At 45.9% G+C, this 18,899-nt stretch overlaps 1 protein-coding gene across 4 annotated transcripts in view; it reads right to left on the bottom strand.

Annotated features, from left to right (window-relative positions):
* Positions 1-18,899, bottom strand: part of RALGPS1 (Ral GEF with PH domain and SH3 binding motif 1) — a 222,463-nt gene that overhangs the window by 122,717 nt on the left and 80,847 nt on the right. For all 4 annotated transcript variants that reach the window (XM_054727689.1, XM_054727690.1, XM_054727691.1 and 1 more), the window contains 2 exons: positions 9,320-9,409; positions 6,239-6,331 (listed from right to left, as the gene is read on the bottom strand). In XM_054727689.1, coding sequence (XP_054583664.1) covers positions 6,239-6,331; positions 9,320-9,409 — 183 coding nt within the window. The remainder of the gene's footprint in view (positions 1-6,238; positions 6,332-9,319; positions 9,410-18,899) is intronic.

The following is an 18,899-nucleotide window of genomic DNA, read 5'->3' as shown; positions in this document are numbered from 1 at the left end:
CCCCTCTTCTGGTAAATAGTTCAAATCTGGAAACTGTCTCCATGGAGGGAAAAATAAAAGTCCCTCCAAATCCTCTTTATGAGGACTTTGGTATCTTGTCCCATTGCCTTGAGAGAATATTTCTTGATACGTGGAAATGTTTTTCAACAAAGAGCCTGCTGCTTCAAATATGTAAAACTGGCTCAAAATCCTACTTTAATTCCAGTGTCTACTGTTGGTATGGAAAGAATTTTTAGTGCTGTGGCTAATCTATGGACCAATGGATTCCACAGACTGAGTGTGGAATAAATAAGGGATGAAACTAGGGCATTTTTAAAAGGCAATTTTCACCTCTTTAGATACAAATTATCAGTTTCTGAAAAATAAGCCACAAAGTCATATATCTAATGTAAAATATTACATGCAATGGAGATTGCCATAAATAAGAAAAATTGCGGCTTTGACATTTAGTAGGCATCCCGGTCATCTATCTGTATGTGTCTTTGACTAAGGCTATTTAAACTCTGTACAGATAAAAGTTAACTTGCAGAAAATGTTCCACTGCAAGAAACTCCTGTCCACAGAAAGGCAAACTGTGTCATGGAATGCCTGTTATCACCCTGGGAATACTAACAGTTTTGTGTCCATTTAAAAAAGTATTTCAACATTCCTTACCTGACTATAAGCACTCTGGGTTCTCCTTGATACAGTTGTAATACCTTACTAGTTCTCTCACTAATTAATGAGTTAAATCTTAGACGAGTATTCGTTTTGTATTTGTATAAGTGCTGATTTTACCTTTAAAAAAATATCCTGTAACAGTTTACATGTACACCCACATATACACACAAACATACATTCACATGCATACATATGCACAGAATGTATAATCTTGTATGACAATTAGGTGTTTCCAATAAAAATTGCTCATTTTTAAAAAATTCCACTCACGGCGACCCCAAGAGTAGAGCCAGGACGTTGAGATTGGTCCCTGAAGAGAAGTTTGCCAAGGGCCCTTACTATGTGTCAGGTGTCATTCTAAACATGTTGTGTTGTTTTTCCATATATTTACTCATTTAATCTTTACCATAGAGGTAGGTGTAAGGCTGAGCCAAGATGTATGCTCAAAGAGTCCACATAGCCCCTCATTTCTTGACCTGGGGTCCCCAGACAATTCAGGGATTCAGGTCACGTGTCCTCAGGGCCCGTAGACACCTGACATACAGGCCAGCATGAAAGCTTCTCCAAGGTGACTTTTTCCTTTCATGCTCCCGTGGGGACTTCCCAGATGAAAAGATATTCTCTGACAGGTGACACGGATGGCTCTCTGATTCCTATGGGAGCTGAATTCCAGGGGGGCTGCAGTCTGGCCTCTCCTCCCTGTGCAGGCATTAGACCCCAAACCCCCTGCAAGGGCCTTGGCCATTTCACATAACTGCTAACTGTGCCGAGTCTGAGAGCATCTTTATTTCTAGCACATAATGACTTCCCTTCCTTAGCTCTGGCTCAGCATTGCTTCCTGGTTTTTATTTTGGTTGTATTTTTTCCAGCGTGTGTTGTGTGTTTGGAGCAGGCAATTGGGAGGCTGAAACTTATTCCTTATCAGCTCAGTCTGCCATATTGCCTCGAAGTCCAAAACAGTCTGCTAAGAGAGGCTTCTGGCACCCACCGTCACTTCCTGGAAACCAAAGTTGGATTTCAGACATGCCAAGTTGTGAGCTGTCAAAGGAACATGTGAGCAGAGGGCTCTGTGGGGCAGGCGTGGGAACCCGGGCCCAGGGCTCCAGGGAGAGGCTGGGGAGAGGGAGGAGGCAGCCACCGCTGGGGCACAGAGGTGATGGCTGAAGCTCTCCAAGCCAGTGACATCCCCAAGGGATGGGAAATGGATTGGGGAGGGTGGGAACTGGGGTCAGAGCCTCCAGAGCACTTACATCTAGCGGGAGGGAGGAACAAAAGCAGGCGGGGAGGAGCCCGCTGCCAGAAGGGCAGGAAGGGAACCAAGCCAAGGGAAGAGGTTTTTCAAGAAGAGGGTGATGAACAGTGTCCAATGTTGCGACGATGTCAAGAGAGATTAGGGTGGCGAAGTCAGCAGAATCCCTGACAGGGGCAGGGCCACTGAAGAATGTCTGGGAAAGGAGCACCTGGAGAGTGCAAGGGTTGGTCTCCTCTGCCTTCCATCTCCTCACCCCTCACCATCTCACCTCCTAAGGCTTGGGAAAGCCTGGAACAGGCAGCCCATGCCTGTCACCACCTTCTCAACATCAGAGTGGGGGCTCCTGGGAAACTTCCTGGATGAAAGACCCTAAAATCTGAAATACAAACACATCTGCCTTCTTAGGATATTTGCAAAGTAGCCATTCCCAGAACTGCAGCTCCATGACCCTGTGCCCCCAGATGTCTGGGAGTGAGAGCCCCGTTCCCAGAAATTCCCTTTCCAGGTCACCACCCTGCAGACCAGGCCTCCTGGCCCATCAACTGAGATGTCCTACCAGCCAGAAACCTCAGTTTTCACTTCGCTGCTGCAGATGAGTAAAAAGCTCTGGATCAATTTAGTAGGAAAGAGTGAATCATAATAGGAACATGCACAGAAGAAGCTGTGTGTGTGTGTGTGTGTGTGTGTGTGTGTGTGTGTGTGTGTGTGTGCATGTGCGTGCGTGCATGTGCGTGTGTGTGATGCATAGCACGTGATCCTAATTACTATAAGGAGTGACTCACCCATTCTCCAGGAATCCCATACCCCCAGGTCACTCATGAATAAGTCAGTCTCCTCTTGGGACCAAGTTTCACCATTTTCCCAGTTGCTCAAGTGCAAAACCTAGGAAGCATCCTTCATTCCTTTCTTTTCCTCATCTCCAACATCCCATCCATCACAAGTCTTGCCAACCCTGTCTTCAGAATGCCTCCCTTATCAGTCTCCTGTTCTCCATGTCCACTGCCCCTTCCTCCTCCAGGCCAGCATTGCCTCTCTCCTGGATTCTGCCCTAACCTCCTAAGGAGCCCCATTCCCACTGTGGGCCCCTTCCAGAGTCCCCCACTCAATTTGTTTTCCACACAGTAGCAACAGTAATTAAAAAACAAAAGTAACTGTGAACCAGATCAAGTCGGTCTGTTTAAAACCCTTTTCTACACTTAGAACACAACCTAGCTCCTCTGCCGGGCTCTGGCCCTTCCTGACTGGTCCCACTTCCCATCCACGGCATCCTGAGCAATCTCTGGATGCCCAGTGGCCTTTGCATTTCTCCCCGCGTGGGCCTTTGCACTGGCTGCGCCCTCTGCCTAAAATGCGTGTGCCCTCATCTTGGCACCGCTGGCTCCTCTTGTTACTCAGGGGTCAGGCAGGCCTTCCCTGAACACCCGGTTGTTTCTATTACATCCTCCTGTTTCAGTCTTCTGATCATTTTGTTCCCATCTGACAGTTCTTTGCTCATTACTTCATGCATTCAACAAACATCGATCACTTCTTGTGCCAGGCAGACTAGGCATGTGTTTATTCTCCCTCAATAACATGTCTGTCTCCTCTGAATAACATTAAAAAAAAAACTCATGAAGACAGGGGCCTTGAGCAGAGCCTTAGAGCCTGGCATGGAGGAGGCATTCAATAAATATTTGATTTGCAGAATGAATAAGTACAAACGGTAATGTGTACTCAGGAAATCAGAATTGGCTGATACAACTTCTAAGGTCTCATGGCTTTGAGGCAGCCAATATTCCAAAGTGGCCCTAGTACTGGGATAAATCAGACCCTGTCTGTATTTTTCCAGGCCAGCAAGGTGATTCCCTCCCTGTTTCTGTATCTAGTCAGCATTTATTAAGCACCTACTATGTGCAGGCCTGTGCCTGGTTCCAATCTCGATCCTGTTCCAGCTCACTCAGCTGTTGGCACTCAGCAGCCATCAGGGGCCAGCCAAAAGGTTACCCTGTTCTATAGCTAATGACCAACTGGTCCTCACTGGCGGTCACCCCTGGTACAACCAGGTGGCAGGTCTCTTCCCACACCTGTAGCTCACTTCTGCCTGTTTCCCAGATACCCAGGGTTTCAGAGCAACGCCAGGGAGCCAGGCTGCCCTGTCCCCAGGGCAGGGAACCAGCCTCCTTTCTCCAGGCCCATTTCCCAACAGCAAGAGTGCCTGTCTCTCCAGGCCCTGCGCTCACCCTGGTTCCAACACCAGGTCCCGTCACTGCCAGCTCATCTGGCACGCTGGCCAAGAACATGGGCTAGGAGGCCCAGCAAGGCAAGGTTCTGCACCCGCTGGCTCTGTGATCTTGGACAGGTCACTGTGCCTCTTGGACCTCAGTTTCCTTTCCTGATAAATGAAGACTATAAAGACTTCAGCAGTGCCCTGGTGCCCCTGCTTCTCCCTGCTCTTGGGCCAGAGGTCTCACCAGGACCACCAGATCAAGGGGCATGTGGGGGAGGGCTATATTTCTATGGCTAATCTTATTATCAGAAATTAGGAGCAAGAGAAGAATTCAATTCAGCACAATAAACATATACCATTCAAACAACAAGTGCATACTCAGCCAGGCACCTGGGATACAGGGGAAAATCAGGTCTCATCATGAAGGCAGGCAGTCAGAGAAGAGGCGGACCTGTGAACAAAACTACAAAGCAGATGTGCCGCATGCTGTGTAAGGACAGGCATGGAGAGTGTCAGGGATACAATACAGTCTCGGTTCCTCTGGGCTGGGTGATCAGGATGAAGGGAAAAGATGATGGGTTTGGCCTTCTCTGTTTCCCAAATGATCTGTGCACACCACTGTCCTTGGACTAGCAGGACAGGTGGGTGAGTGGTGGCTTGTGAGACTCCCGACAGCCCTCACAACTATAACCGAGAGCCACAATACCGCCAACGGTAAGGTCTATGCACTGTGAGATTCATCGTTCACTCCTCTGGGTCCGCACATAGCTCCCAGCAGTCCAAGAAACAATAACAGCATCTACATGATGGAAAATTCACTTCAAAAAGACTCTCCAAGCAACTTTTGAAAAAAGCCTCAAGCTCAGATGGAGTTCGGGAATCACAGGGCTGGCAGCTACTGCATAAACCAGCGGCTTCCAAACTTGCTTTCCACCTCCAAAGCCATTGCTCTACTGAATTCACCCAGAAGCTGGTACACAAAACTGATACAAACAGAGCTGCTCTGCTAGAAATAGTGCCCCACTTGCTGCTTGGCACCCTCCCTCTTCTCCCCCAGCCCCTGGCACCCTCACCCCGGCAGCTCCAAGGAACCCCTGGGGCTCCAAAAGCAGTGATGGAAAACCGCTAACCTAGGCCAACCTCTCAGAGTAGATATGGGAAACGAGTCCCCCAGGAGTCACGCTCTGCACTGCGCCTGAACACAAACCCAGGTTTCTGAGTCTAAGCTAACATTCCTCGCCCGACTTTGCAAGAGCTAGATCTATAGAAAATTGCACTTTAAAGCAACAAGGCTCAAATCTGATCACCTACACATAATCCCTAAAAACCCTGGAACTAGCCAAATGTGAAACAGAACCCAGCCCCACAGGCTGGCAGGGAGAAGGTCGGAAATGAGTTGCAGAAGCACAGCTGACAATTCCATAGCGTTTCCTTCAGTTCCGTGGGACATAAACAGGTCTTGAAAGGCTTGGGCTGCGTGGCTGTGAGACCCTGGACCAGGCAGCCAGGAGGTGAATGCTAACGAGCTATGGAAATAGCTGTTACTTTCCCCGTGTCAGGCACCGTGCCAAGCTAAGGAGGATAAAGAGGTCTGAGATATTTTTATAGCAGAAAAACTTTCCTACAGACTCAATTATATAACTATCAGACTCCACCTCTGGGCTGAAATTATCCATGGCCTTCAGGAAAAAAAGCAGTTTTCCCTACAGGAGGGTCACAGGTTTCTCCAGAGAAACTCCTAGCTATATGGCCAGCAACCCACAGCAGCTGCAAACCATCAGCCCAGAGACCTAGCCAAGCGCCGTTTGGCGCCTGCCAGAGACGAATACCAGCCAAGCGGAGGGCAGGAGTCGTGCCGCTGACCCGGCCGTCACACTGGACATGGTAGGGTAGGGGAAGGTCCCCTCTATGGGGCCTCCAAACTCATCCACGTCGGTGTCCTCCCAACTTCCTGAGGCCACTGAAGGTGCCCAGGGAGCAGTGCCTGAGCCCCCAGTCGTCCTCTGTTGTTGGCACAGGGCGGACAGGCAGGGAAAGCCTCTGGATCTGAAGGAATGAAGCGCTTCAGCGCTGAAGTGACAGCCAAAATCAAAGGAACAGACTCAGGAAGATTCACTTACAGCCCAGGTCTTTGTCAGCCTGAAGATGGGTGCGCTTTGTAATGCCGACACCACAGACATGAGAGAGTGAAGGTTGTTGAGTTCTAGGAGTTTCTGGGGGGGAGGAAAAGATATGGAATAGATTATTTTGCTGCTATAAACAACAGAACAAAAACACGCTCAAGTGTTACCAAATGTTGTCATATTTATGAAATTCAATTGCACTTAAAAATATCTCATGTAGAAAATGTAGTTCTAGGAAGTTCATAGAAACCATATGCTCTTTTCCTTTCAAATTGCCACAAGGTGAGCTTGCAGCTACATTTGCAAAATTTCATAAGCTGACTAGTCTGGCTGCTGGACATAAACGTGGCTCAGGAGAAGGTTTGATAATGCCCTTTATGTTCTTCTTCTTCTTTTTTTTTTTTTTAACAAAGCTGAACAGTCCCAGCAGGCTTTTGGCTTTTGTGCACTGAAACCTCAGCTGGCCAACAACATCAGCGTGGGTCTTCGGTGATCACCTGGCCACTGAATGGGGGGCTAAGGAAAGGCGCTATCAGTCTGCATAACCCCCCTCGGTCAGCAGGACAGAGCTCTGGCTTTCCAGCCACTTGACCATGCTCTTCTGAACCAGACCCCAAATTAGTGAGAACATTTGGATTCAATTCAGACTCAGACAAGTTCCTTGCCATGGAGGACAACAGAAGGAGACACAGTCAAGAGTAAGTGCAGAAAAATGTAATGGCTCTGTTCCTGGTTTTAAGCGAGGGAAGCCTGCTAACAGGACTGGGGTCCCAGTCTCATTCTCGGGAGTCCATGAAGCCTGGGTTAGCAGCAGGCTCTCCGGAGCGCACCCCCGCCCCCTCCAGGCACCACTCCTTGTATGTCCTTGGCACAGGTCACCGCTTTGAGAACTACTCCTGAGCCTCGGCATCCTCACAGTTAAAACGAGGAAGGAAGTCACAGCCCCTCTGCTACCTGGGACGGCGCATGGAAACTGCCTAGACCAGGGCCTGACGCCAGGGTCAGCACTCACAGTGATGTGGGTTGCTTATTCTTTGTCAGGAAGACTTGTCCCCCCATTTCCCCCGTCACTCATCTTGGGTACTTCCAAGCTCAGGTGCTACTGCCTCTACTATGTCTTTCCTGATCATGTTCCCAAGTCTGGGGACCCCACCGTCTGACCCCCAACAGTCTGTGCCTCTCCTTAGCACACTGGACTGTGCTCCCTGAGGGCCGGGGCAAAATCATGCCTGCCATCACGTCCCCAGTACCTAGCTCAGCACCCAGTAGGGCCTAGTGAAATGGACAAATAAATGAAAAGCCCTCATGCCTAGTCTTCATGGCTTTGATCCTACTTGGAGATTTCTCCCTTACCACACCGTTCATACTTCGCTTCATACATCTTGTAACATTCTCTAATTGTTTCCTGCTGTGGAATAACAGATTCTCTGTGCGAACAGAATTTCGTCGTATGTAACTGAATTACTATACATGTCACAGAATTTCTTTAGAGCTGAAGGTGCTCTGGGACAACAGTCGCCAATCTTTTGGACCTCACAGACCACCAGTGGTCTGCAGACCACCAGTTGGTGACCGCTGCTCTGGAAGATGATCCAGTCCACCCCTTTCCTTGTATGGATGGGAAACCGAGGCCCAGAGGAGGAGGGGCCTGCACAAGCACATTCCCAAGGCACCGTGCAGCGTGGCGGTCCACCATCGGAAGACGGCGGAGGTTAAAAGGGATCCCTTTAGGTCCCTTGGGTGGGGACCATAAACTCATTTCCAAACGGAAAGCACCAGGTGGGCTGGAACGTTATCGCACTTTCTCACGAGGCCCAGCACGAACTCGCTAACAGCAAGTATCATGAAGCCCAGCCTGGTCCAAGTACTTCAGACGCACAGGACATAACAGTGCCCCTAACACACATACTTCATAGATGGATGGATGCCCTTAACCTTCCTTGAGAGGGGGCAGGAGAGCAGCTCCCCAGAAGGCATGCTCCACGGACTCTGGGCCTTGGGCATGGACACTCACCTCGCTAGCCTCCCCTTGGTCCTCTGGGAATGGGAGAGTAATCATGTGATATCGACTACGATCATTTCCCTAAAGCTCCTGGTGCGGTGCCTGGCTGCTGAGGGGCCTCGGTAAAGGTTAGCTGGCCTAAGATGGGGTGGCGAGACGACAGGCGCACACGAAGCAAGGAGTGGACCAGGCAGAACAGTGTTCCGCCGGGTCAGGCAAGCCGGAGGCCGGGAAGTGTGTGGGGAGGAGGTGGCAGGTCTGTGTAAGTGATGAGAGTGGTTCAGAAAGGCCCCTGGGACCAGAGCGGGGCTGAAAGAGATGAGGCAAGAGGAGGGGAAAGGTGGGATGCAGACATGAGCCGGTACCCAGCTACTGACAAGGACAGAACCCGTCAGGCAGGAGTTGGGAGTGGGAGCAACAGGGTCATCCGGCCCAGGTCTTAGCTCAGGATGGGTGGGTGAGCTTTGCTGACTGGGGACAAAACCACAGGATGTGATGGCATCACCAAAATCAGTGCTGAGTAAACTCACCAACCCCGTCCCGGCTAAATCTGAAGGAGGAGGAGGATGGATCCCAGGGGTAGTATGAAAGGCCAAAGAGAATAGCTGGCTGCCAAAATCACAGGGTGGAGGAGCATGCTGTCAACGTGGGGGGGTGGGGAGGCGGCTGGGAGCTGAGTGGGCATCCAGGTCGGTCTCCCAGCTGCCTCTGTCAGAACACAGCCCCCTATCTGAACCCTGCCCAGGTAGACCCAGTGCACAGCTGCTCCCAAATTATTGAGGAAACATTTTTTTAAAATATTTTTTTATGGATTTCAGAGAGGAAGGGAGAGGAAGAGACAGATAGAAACATCAATGATGAGAGAGAATCATTGATCGGCTGCCTCCTGCATACCCCACACTGGGGATCAAGCCTGAAACCCGGGCATGTGTCCTGACTGGAAATCGAACCCTAACCTTCTGGTTCATAGGTCGATGCTCAACCACTGAGCCACGCCATCTGGGCAGGGAAACACATTTTTGAGACAAAGAAAGAAAGGAAAGGGGATTTAAAAAATAAAAATAAAAACAGCTTACCTTGGCTATTTTCACAAAATGGCTCAGGATTTCTGCCCTTATTTTTAAAGTCTGTGCTGTTAGAATTTCTCGTACAACCCAAAAGCTGACCTGTAGAGTCAAATACAAAGACACACACACACACACCAGAAAAGTTGTTAAATGCTGGGCCACCCATGTCACCCCTACCCACCACTTTTAATGGGATTTCCAAGAGGTTGGGAAACTGGGAAAGCATCGCCCAGGGTTGTGTGAGGTCTCAGGTTCCTTAATGACACTCAACCTGGCAAATGGGTCCCCTACTCTCAGCACCACCTCTCCGACACACAGTGGTGTTGAGAGGTCAGTACTTTTGTCATCCCCCAGGGAGTTAGTTATTGCACCTCCATGACAGGAATCTCTCGGCAAGTGCTGCAGGGAATTCTGAGATGGGTCAGACAGGATTCCTACTCAGAAGGATCCCAGATGTGGGGAGGCCATGGATGGATGGATGGATGGATGGATGGATGGATGGACGGACAAGTGGCCAAAGGGATATGCATACAGTCAGTACCACCCACGAGAGCCATATCCTCAGCCAGACCTAAGACAAGAAGAATTTAGCAATATTCACACAACTGTAACAAGTTTAATTTTCTAGGGTAGGGTTACCCAAATACTAACAAAAATGACACAGAAATGTCTTTCAAAGTTCCATAAAGCAATGCACGTTAAGGACATGTTTTTGTGGAGACAACAGATGCCAAAGAGCATCCTGGTACTTCTGGTTCAGAACATCAATCATGCTTGACCTCTCACATAAATCAACATCCTCAAGCCCCTGAGTCCTTTGGGGGGACCAAAAAAGTCATCTCCCCATGTGTAGTTGACTCGCAGGACACCTCTGTGAACACAGAGGGGCTTCGTGCCGAGAGCTCTGGGGAGTGGCCAGCTTTCTGGCTGAGGTTTCACTGCTGCCACGGCTCTTTGCAGAGCACAGAGGCCAAGAGGGCAATGAAGCTCACAGAGAAAGGTGGGGAATAGGGACAGTGTGTGGGGTTCAAAGGAAGGCGGGGCATTGAAAACCACTAAATTCTACTAAGCAAAAATTAGTTAAGAATATTCTAGAGTTAACAAAGCATGTTTACTGCTGCAACCAAATGTATCCTCTTTACTGAACACTGGCCCTTTCCAATGAGAAAACAAGGAAAGAGTAACCAAGAATCAAAACTGCTTTTCACATTAAGCAGGAATATTATAGAAAAGTTTTCTCTGCATAATTATCTGTGGTTGGTTCCAGGACATGCCCTGGTTTCCATAGAATCATTTTTTCCCAAGGAATTGCCTAAAATTAAGTTCAGACTCAAATGTTTACTAGCCAGTTATGGAAGGAAGATATTCTGGATACCAAGTGATATACCCATAAACCTTATATTTTAATACATGCACATTTTTATGCCACATAATCTCGTGTGATCGTTTATGTGTCCTGTATAATTTAATAGATTCCTGCATGCCAAAAAATCACACATATTTATAGAGCATGAGAGTGGACTCTGATCTGTAGCATATGGCATGTGGAGGCAACTCTAGGTCAATTCAATCCAACAGATTTTCATGAAGCCCTTACTGTGCACAGGCTCCAGGCACTGTAAGTCCAGACCCTATCAGTGCTTGCCTGGTATGGAGGTGACCAGAGGAGGAGGCAGCTGGTGATGGTGGCCTGACCTAGAATATGGGAGAGGTGATGAGAGAAGAAGGCTTCTTGGAGGAGGCAGGTCTTGAAAGGTGGGTAGACTTTCAACAGGTAAAGGTAGGACTGAGGTATGGTGTATACACCAGGACCAGGAGAGCTGAGTAGACCAACACGACTGCTGTGGGGTGGAGATAATGAGGGAGATTGATGCTAACAAGGGAAGTGAAAGCCAGATTGTAGGGGTCTGGAGAAACAAAGTGATAAGAAGGACCTAAGACAATTAATTACACACAGAAGAGTCCCAGAGGCTTCTGAGCAGAAGAATGACAGGCTAGATCCCTTCATAGGAACACCCAACAGGAAGTCGGTGCAATGGTCTAAGTGAGAGGTGGCAGGCCTGAGCGAGGGCCATGCTGAGGCAGATGAAGAGAAGGGGCAAGTAAGGGAGATATTACAAAGGTAGGATCAGCAGTTCTAAATATTTTTTTAAATATATTTTTACTTATTTCAGAGAGGAAGGGAGAGAGAGATAGAAACATCAATGATGAGAGAATCATTGATTGGCTGCCTCCTGCCCTCCCCCTACTGGGGATCGAGCCCACAACCCAGGCATGTGCCCTTGAATGGAATCGAACCTGGGACCCTTCAGTCTGCAGGCCGACACTCTATCCACTGAGCCAAACCGACTAGGGCCTAAACATTTTTAATTCTCTTTACTAACTACAAAATTTAAGACAAGCTTAATGTAGGAAACAAGGGAAACAGAGATAAGCACAGAAGATGAATCACTTGCAACGTACAGACCACCAAGATAACCACTGTGGTATGTGTCCGTTGAGTATTTCTCCCCATACAAAAGAGTATACGTTGTATGTTAATCATATCACAAGAATTTCTATTTAAGTGAATAAATATTCTTCTACAACTTATTTTTAGCGGCTGCTAAATATTTCATCTTAGGGATGTAGCATCATTAAGTGATCCCCTACTGTTGGGTAGGTTGTTTCTAATTCTTTTGTTGTAAAAAAGAATGTTGTGGTGCCCTGGCCAGTGCTGCTAAATGGTTATAGTGCCAGCCCGCACACAGAAGGGTCTTGGGTTTGATTCCCGGTCAAGGGCACATACCTGGGTTGTAGGTTTGATTCCCAGCCCCAGTTGGGACTTGTTCGGGAGGCAACTGAGCAATGTATCTCTCTCACATCGATTTCTCTTTCCGTCTCCCTCCCTCCCTCCCTCCCTCCCTCCCTTCCCATTTTCTCTAAAAAAAATCAATGGAAAAAATATCCTCCGGTGAGGATTAACACATAAAAACATTTTGCAGTGGTGAGCACATATAGATACATATTTTTACGTATTTTTAGTTAAGGTCTTAGGATAAAATTCCTGTAAGGTGGAATGAATAAAAGTATGTGTGCCTTTTTTCCAAAAGTAGATATAAAAAACTTGGCTTCTAAAAGGTCTATTTGTTTATCTATCAACAAGTTTGAGCAGATCCGTGTTCCCATACAGAGGCACATGTACAGTTATTACAACTCTTCTTTTGTTACTAAACTAATGGACAAAATAATATCTCACTGTTTCTATTTTGCATTTCTTTCATGACTTCTCAGTCAACATTTTTTTGCCTTCTTTTCAGTTTTTTGTTACAAATATTTATAGGTCACTTGTACTATTTGCCTTGTGAATTACCTGCTCGGGTCCTTCACCCATCTTTCTATTGGGACATCTGTCCTCTTACTATTGGTTAGTAAATGATCTTTGTATTAAAGAAAACACACTAACCCTTTGTGAGTCATACATTGTACCAAAAGTGTGGAGAAACTGGTACTTTTCGACACTGTTTTGGGGAATATAAATTTATAGGACCATTTTGAAGAACAACTTGAATGTGTCTTTCAATATGTTGAAGTTATATTCTCCCTAGAATATTTACCTTGTGAATATAGAAATTTAGAGGGACTTATGCACAAAGGTTCACTGCTGCACTGTTTATAAAGCAAAAGAATACAAAATGCCATCAATAGGGAATTGGTTACATAAATAATACTTTCACCTCAAACTCCTCCAGGAAGATGCTATAGAGGGAAGAGGGCAGCTGTGCTTGCTCCACCTTCTTGAGGGCAAATGATCTACATTATTTGGAATTCTACTGCATAGTAGGTTTGTCTTGTCTGCTCCCTTTATTTATCCAATCACTTATTTATATCAGAATGGACTCACCTATATTTATTTTATACTTTGGCTTATGATCCAATACTGTTATTTATTTTGTTGCTCAGATCGTTCCAGCTTCGGCCACTGAGGCCTCTTTCAGTTGGTTCCTGCGTTCCTTCCCTTTGACCCCCAGCATTGCTTTGGTTTGTGGGCTTGTTTAAGCATTTCCTTATTTTCCAGCACTATAAGGTGCTACAGGCTCATCTTGGACATTTCTTGCCCCAGTCCTAAACCAGCCATTTTTCTCCAAAAAGCCTGGGTTCCTTTTAGTAGACAATGATTAGAAACCAAATACCTAGCAGTACATAGCTGGATTGTGTCTGTACTATTTTGAATTCCCACCAGCAATGAACGAGAGTTTGTGTTGCTCTGGGTATTTGCTAGCAATTGGTATTTGTCAGGTTTTGTTTTTGTTTTTAGCTATTTTAATTGGTATGTAGAATTTTGCATTTTCCCAATGACAAATGATGTTGAGCATCTTTTCATGTTTATTTGCCGTCTGCACATCTTCTTGGGTGAGGTGTCTGCTCAGATCTTTTGCCCATTTTTTAATTGGGTTGTTTTCTTATTGTTGAATTTTCAGAGTATACTTTGGATACAAGTCTTTTATCAGATATGTGTTTTGTAAATATTTTTTTCCAGTCTGTGCTTTTTTTTAAAAAAAATTCTCTTAGCAATGTCTTTTGCAGAGTAGAAATTTTTAATTTTAATAAAGTCCCAACTTTTCAAGTTTTTCTTTCATGGATTGTACTTTTGGGGTCATATCTAATAAATAATCACCAAAGGTCATGTAGATTTTCTTCTATGTTTTTTCCTAAAAGTTTTATAGTTTGACTTTTAGCTTCCACTTAAACTGCCGCTATTTTGGATAGTGACCCATGGTCGGCAAACTGCGGCTCACGAGCCACATGCGGCTCTTTGGCCCCTTGAGTGTGGTTCTTCCACAAAATACCACGGCCTGGGCGAGTCTATTTTGAAGAAGTGGCATTAGAAGAAGTTTAAGTTTAAAAAATTTGGCTCTCAAAAGACATTTCAATCATTGTACTGTTGATATTTGGCTCTGTTGACTAATGAGTTTGCTGACCACTGGGATAGTCTATCAAGTCTGACCTATAGTTTTGACTTTTACATTTAGGTCTATGATCCATTTTGAGTTAATTTTTATGAAAGTCTAAACTCTAGGTTCATTTTTTTTATATATGCTGAAAAAACTCCAATTATTCCAGCATCATTTGTTGGTGAAATTACCCTTTCTCCATTGAATGTCCCTATGCATTTGTCAAAGACCAGTTGGCTGTGTTTGTATAGATCTACTTCTAGGCTCTCTATTCCAGCAGTCGCCAACCTTTCAGACCTCAGGGACCACCAGTGGTCCGCGGACCACAGGTTGGCAACCGCTGCTCTATTCTGTTCCACTGTCTTAGATGTCTAGTCTTTAGTCAATATCATGCTGTCTTTATTACTGTAGCTTTTCTGTCAGTCTTGAAATCAGGTAGAGTGAGTCCGCCAACTTTGTTCTTTTTCAATATTATGTCTTTAGTCTTTCCATATAAGCTTTACAGTTTATTGATATTTATAAAATAGCTGAGATTTTGATTGGGCTTGAACTGAATCTATAGATCAACTGGGAAGAACTTAATAATGAATTTTCTAATCAATGAAAATAGAATATTTCTCTATTTCTATCTACTTTGCTTTTTTGCATCAGTGTTTTATAGTTTTCTACAAACAGAACTTGTACATAGTTGTTCGTTTTATACCTAAGTATATTTCTTCGTGTGTTTGTGTACTATTGTAGATTTTTTAAATTTCAAATTCCAATTCTTCATTGCTGGTATAGAAAATCTTTTGTATGTTGACCTTACAAACTGCAACCTTGCTATACTCACTTATTAGTTCCAGGAAGTACTTTTTTAAAAATAGGTTTCTTTGAGATTTTCTAAATAGACAATCATATCATCTGTGAATAAAGACAGTTTATTTCTCCCTTTTCAATCTGTATATCTTTTCTTTTCTTGTTTTATTGCACTAGTCAGGACTTCCAGTCTGAATGGAAGTGGTACGAGAGCATCCTTGCCTTGTTCCCGATCTTGTGGGGAGAGCACCAAGTGTCTCACCATTCAGTGCGATGTTGGCTGCAGGACTATTGCAGATATCCTTTATCAAGTTGAAAAGCTTCCTAATTTGCTGAGATTTCCTAAAAAGTCATGAATGGATGTTGAATTTTGTCAAATGCTTTTTTGAATCAATTAGTACGATAATATGATTTTTCTTCTTTAGCCTATGAATACACTGGATTACATTAGTTGATTTTCAACTGTTAAACCAGTCATGTATGCCAGTCGTGGAATAAATGCCACTTGGTCATGGTGCTAATAAGCTTTTAAATACAGACACTATTGTTATCACCATTATTGTTCCAGTGGTATAATTAGCACTAGAGTTCAGCCACTGAAGACTAAGATATCCCCTGGGAAATATCTCAACAGTATTATAGATGAATAAAGCAAAATAGTTATGAACACAAAGAAGTTTATTTAATCAACCACAAATAAAACAATCAAAGCATAAAATAAAGAAAAATTCAGGTTTAAAAATACTGTCTTTTCTTATGAGAAATCTACTTTGCCATAAATTTCTCATAAGCCTATTCACAGTTTTCTTACAAACCTGGAGTTAGAAAGGACTTAAAGGCCCCCTCTTTCCCTCAACCTCTGCCTCCTCCACCCCCAACCCCATGATGTTCTACAGTCACTGTGATAAAGCCCTGTCTGGTCTCTGCCTGGGCTTTCATAGGTAGGGAACTAACTACCTTGTATTAGGGTAAAGCACTGCCTCCCCACTCCCATCCCCTGGTTCCTATACTTCCTGATTGGGCCCCATAGGTTATGCTTAATCAGCTTCCCCATAGGAACCCCTCAATTACTTGAAAAAAACCTTGATTATCTCCTCCCTGAGTCTTCTCAATCCTAGATCCTTCACCTGGTCCTTACGTAACATGCTTTCTTTCCCCTCACCCTCTGGCCACTGTAATGTTGGCATGCCACTCCTGTGTGACAGTCTCCCTGCTCTTCATGCGAGGCACCCAGGAGTGGCTGGATAAAGCAAAGGAAAGTGAAATCACCACACACCATTAGAATGGCTAAAATAAATAAATAAAAATTTAAAACCCTGACAGTACTAATTGCTGGCAAGGATCTGAAGCAACACAAACTTACATTCATTGCTGGTGGGAATGAAAAATGGTACAGACACAATCCAGTGATTGTACTCCTAGGTATTTACCAAGCGTATTTGAAATTTTGTGACAACACACACACACACACACACACACACACACACACGCATTTGTTTATAGCAGTTTTGCTCATAATTATAGAAAACTGGAAGTAAATAAGATATCATTCAGTAGGTGAATGGGTAGACAAGCTGGTATGTTCATACTATGGAATTGTATTCATAAAAAAAAATTAAGACATCAAGCCATATAAAGACATGGATGAATCTTAGATATATATTGCTCAATGAAAGAGCCAGTCTGAAAGGGCTCTTTGTATATGATCCCACCCACTTTGACATCTGAAAAGGGTAAAGCTATAGAAATGGTAAACAGATCAGGTTCTGGATCATTGTCTTCCTCTCCATACCAAACTCTGCCTTCTTCCTTGAGCAACTTCAGTATCACTGTGCATGACCGTGGCCTCAAGGTCGCTTGGCCACTTCAGCAACTCTTACCCACCTACCACTTCAGTCACCTCTTCCTCATAATCACCCAGAACTTTAAGTTCCAGTCTTGGGCCACAACCTTTCAACCTTCCCTTATCCCGGAGCCCCCACTGTGCCTGTCCTTCCTTTTCACCACACCTGCAGTCCCCGGCAGCCCTTGCCCCTGAGCAGACTGCTCCCCTATCATTTGTCACTTCAGCCCCTAGTCAGCACTTTAAGTTCCCTTCCCCTTGCTCCTTCAAAACTCTGCTTTGCTAACCCCGACCTGTGGATGGATCCAAGCATTTGCCCTCCTATGTCCCTACTCCCAGGCTGCAAAGTGCAACTTCAGAAAACCATCTACCCTTGTGCACTGGGACCACTTTAAAAGTCACAATCTCCATTTTATCTGGGCCATCGTCTCTGCCCAAGAGTCTTTCTATATTTCCACAGTCAGCTCTCTCCTTTCCCCCGGAGTGGCTTTTTCATTTCACTTTCATAACAACTGTGCAAGGTGAGTACTGTTACTGTTCTCACTTACAGATAAGGAAGCGGGCTCAGAAAGGTAAGTGACTGCTTTCCTTTGTCTGGAGTCCGATGGGGAAGCTTGTTCTCACATATGGAAGTCTGCTAGGAAGGAATGCCAATCAGTTTATCTCAGGAAAAGCAGCCCAGTGGCTGACCAGACCTGGCCGCCGGCCAGTTTTCAAACCGGAGCTTCCAGAGTATGTCCAGGAGCTGCTGCCCTGAGGAGCTGACAGGCCGCAGGAAGACCCCCTCTCAGGGCACCGTTTGGGGAAGTGTGGCTTTGCTCTGGTTCGCTGTATTGGTCTGATCTGGACACGATGCAATTGTTCGCAGAACGAGCCACGTTGCCCTTGGCCAAGCTGACCTGGCCTCCTGAGCAAAGTAGATTACATCAGAGCCCCAGTGGCCTCCGGGAGCTCGGCGGCTGGTCAGAGGTGGGACGGAGCTGGCTCCGCGTCAGATAGTTTTGCTAGGAAACTATGAATCCCCTGATAGTGTGTGCACATCTGGTTTTTGGTGTGTTTTCTTAAAAGACTAAGCTCAGTTGAAAAGGAAAAGATTTTGAAAACAAAGACAAAAGAAACAAAAGACTTTAGAACTTCCTTTTCAAAACAAACGGTGTGCACTCCCTACCGCAGCCAGGCCCTCCTTGGTTCCCATTGTCTCATAAAACAAGTCATGCTAACGCAGCCTTGCTCTGAGCACTCGAGCTGGTGCCTCTCTGAGGCTCCTGCTGTACTCTGAGGCTCCTGCTGTACTCGGGGTGGCAGCCCAGAATGGGGAGGCCTGGAGGAGGCTGGGTAATGTGATGCACAGGACCCAGCATTTCCGAGAGGGAATGCCCAGCTGGAGGAAGGCGCCAGAGGGAACCCAGGCCCATCACCCAGAGATCCAGTCATGCACACCATGCAACCTTTAGGCCACTGTCCTCATTTGAAACCAGTAAAACAAGCAGAAAATAAGAACTGTCAACAGCACCATTTGGGGGCTTGATCTATCCAAAGGGGGTCTTGCAGGGTGCTTCCTACTGATGACCATGTTCTGAGAGATCTGACTAAGCAATGAGAAGCCCACCCCTTCAGCAGGCCCAAGTCCCCACTATCATTTAGTAAGTAGGGACGCAGATCTTCATACATGGAACAAAGGTTCTGGCTGGACCTAGTCAGTTTGTAATAAGATGTATGAGGCCAGTGAGCAGGCCATCAGGAATTCAAAGAAATTCACTTCAAGGAATGCTTCCTGAGCACCTCATTCACTCATTCCACATGTATTTACTGGGGGTCTATTCTATGCTGACCTTGGGCAAAAGGGGGGGGACACAGTGATGAACAAGGCAGGCACAGTTCCTGCCCTCATGGAGCCCACAGACGGGAAAGGAAGCTGGAGAATGAAGAGTCACACAAAATGAGGACAGGTGAGTGAGGGCCACATGGAGAAGCACAGGTACAGTGAGGGAATGCATGACGGAGAGACCTTATA

The sequence above is a fragment of the Eptesicus fuscus genome, chromosome 15, assembly GCF_027574615.1.
Source record: "Eptesicus fuscus isolate TK198812 chromosome 15, DD_ASM_mEF_20220401, whole genome shotgun sequence".
NCBI classification, from domain to species: Eukaryota; Metazoa; Chordata; class Mammalia; order Chiroptera; family Vespertilionidae; genus Eptesicus; species Eptesicus fuscus.
Note: the sequence above shows the minus strand (reverse complement) of the source record. Positions and strands in the feature narration are given on the sequence as shown.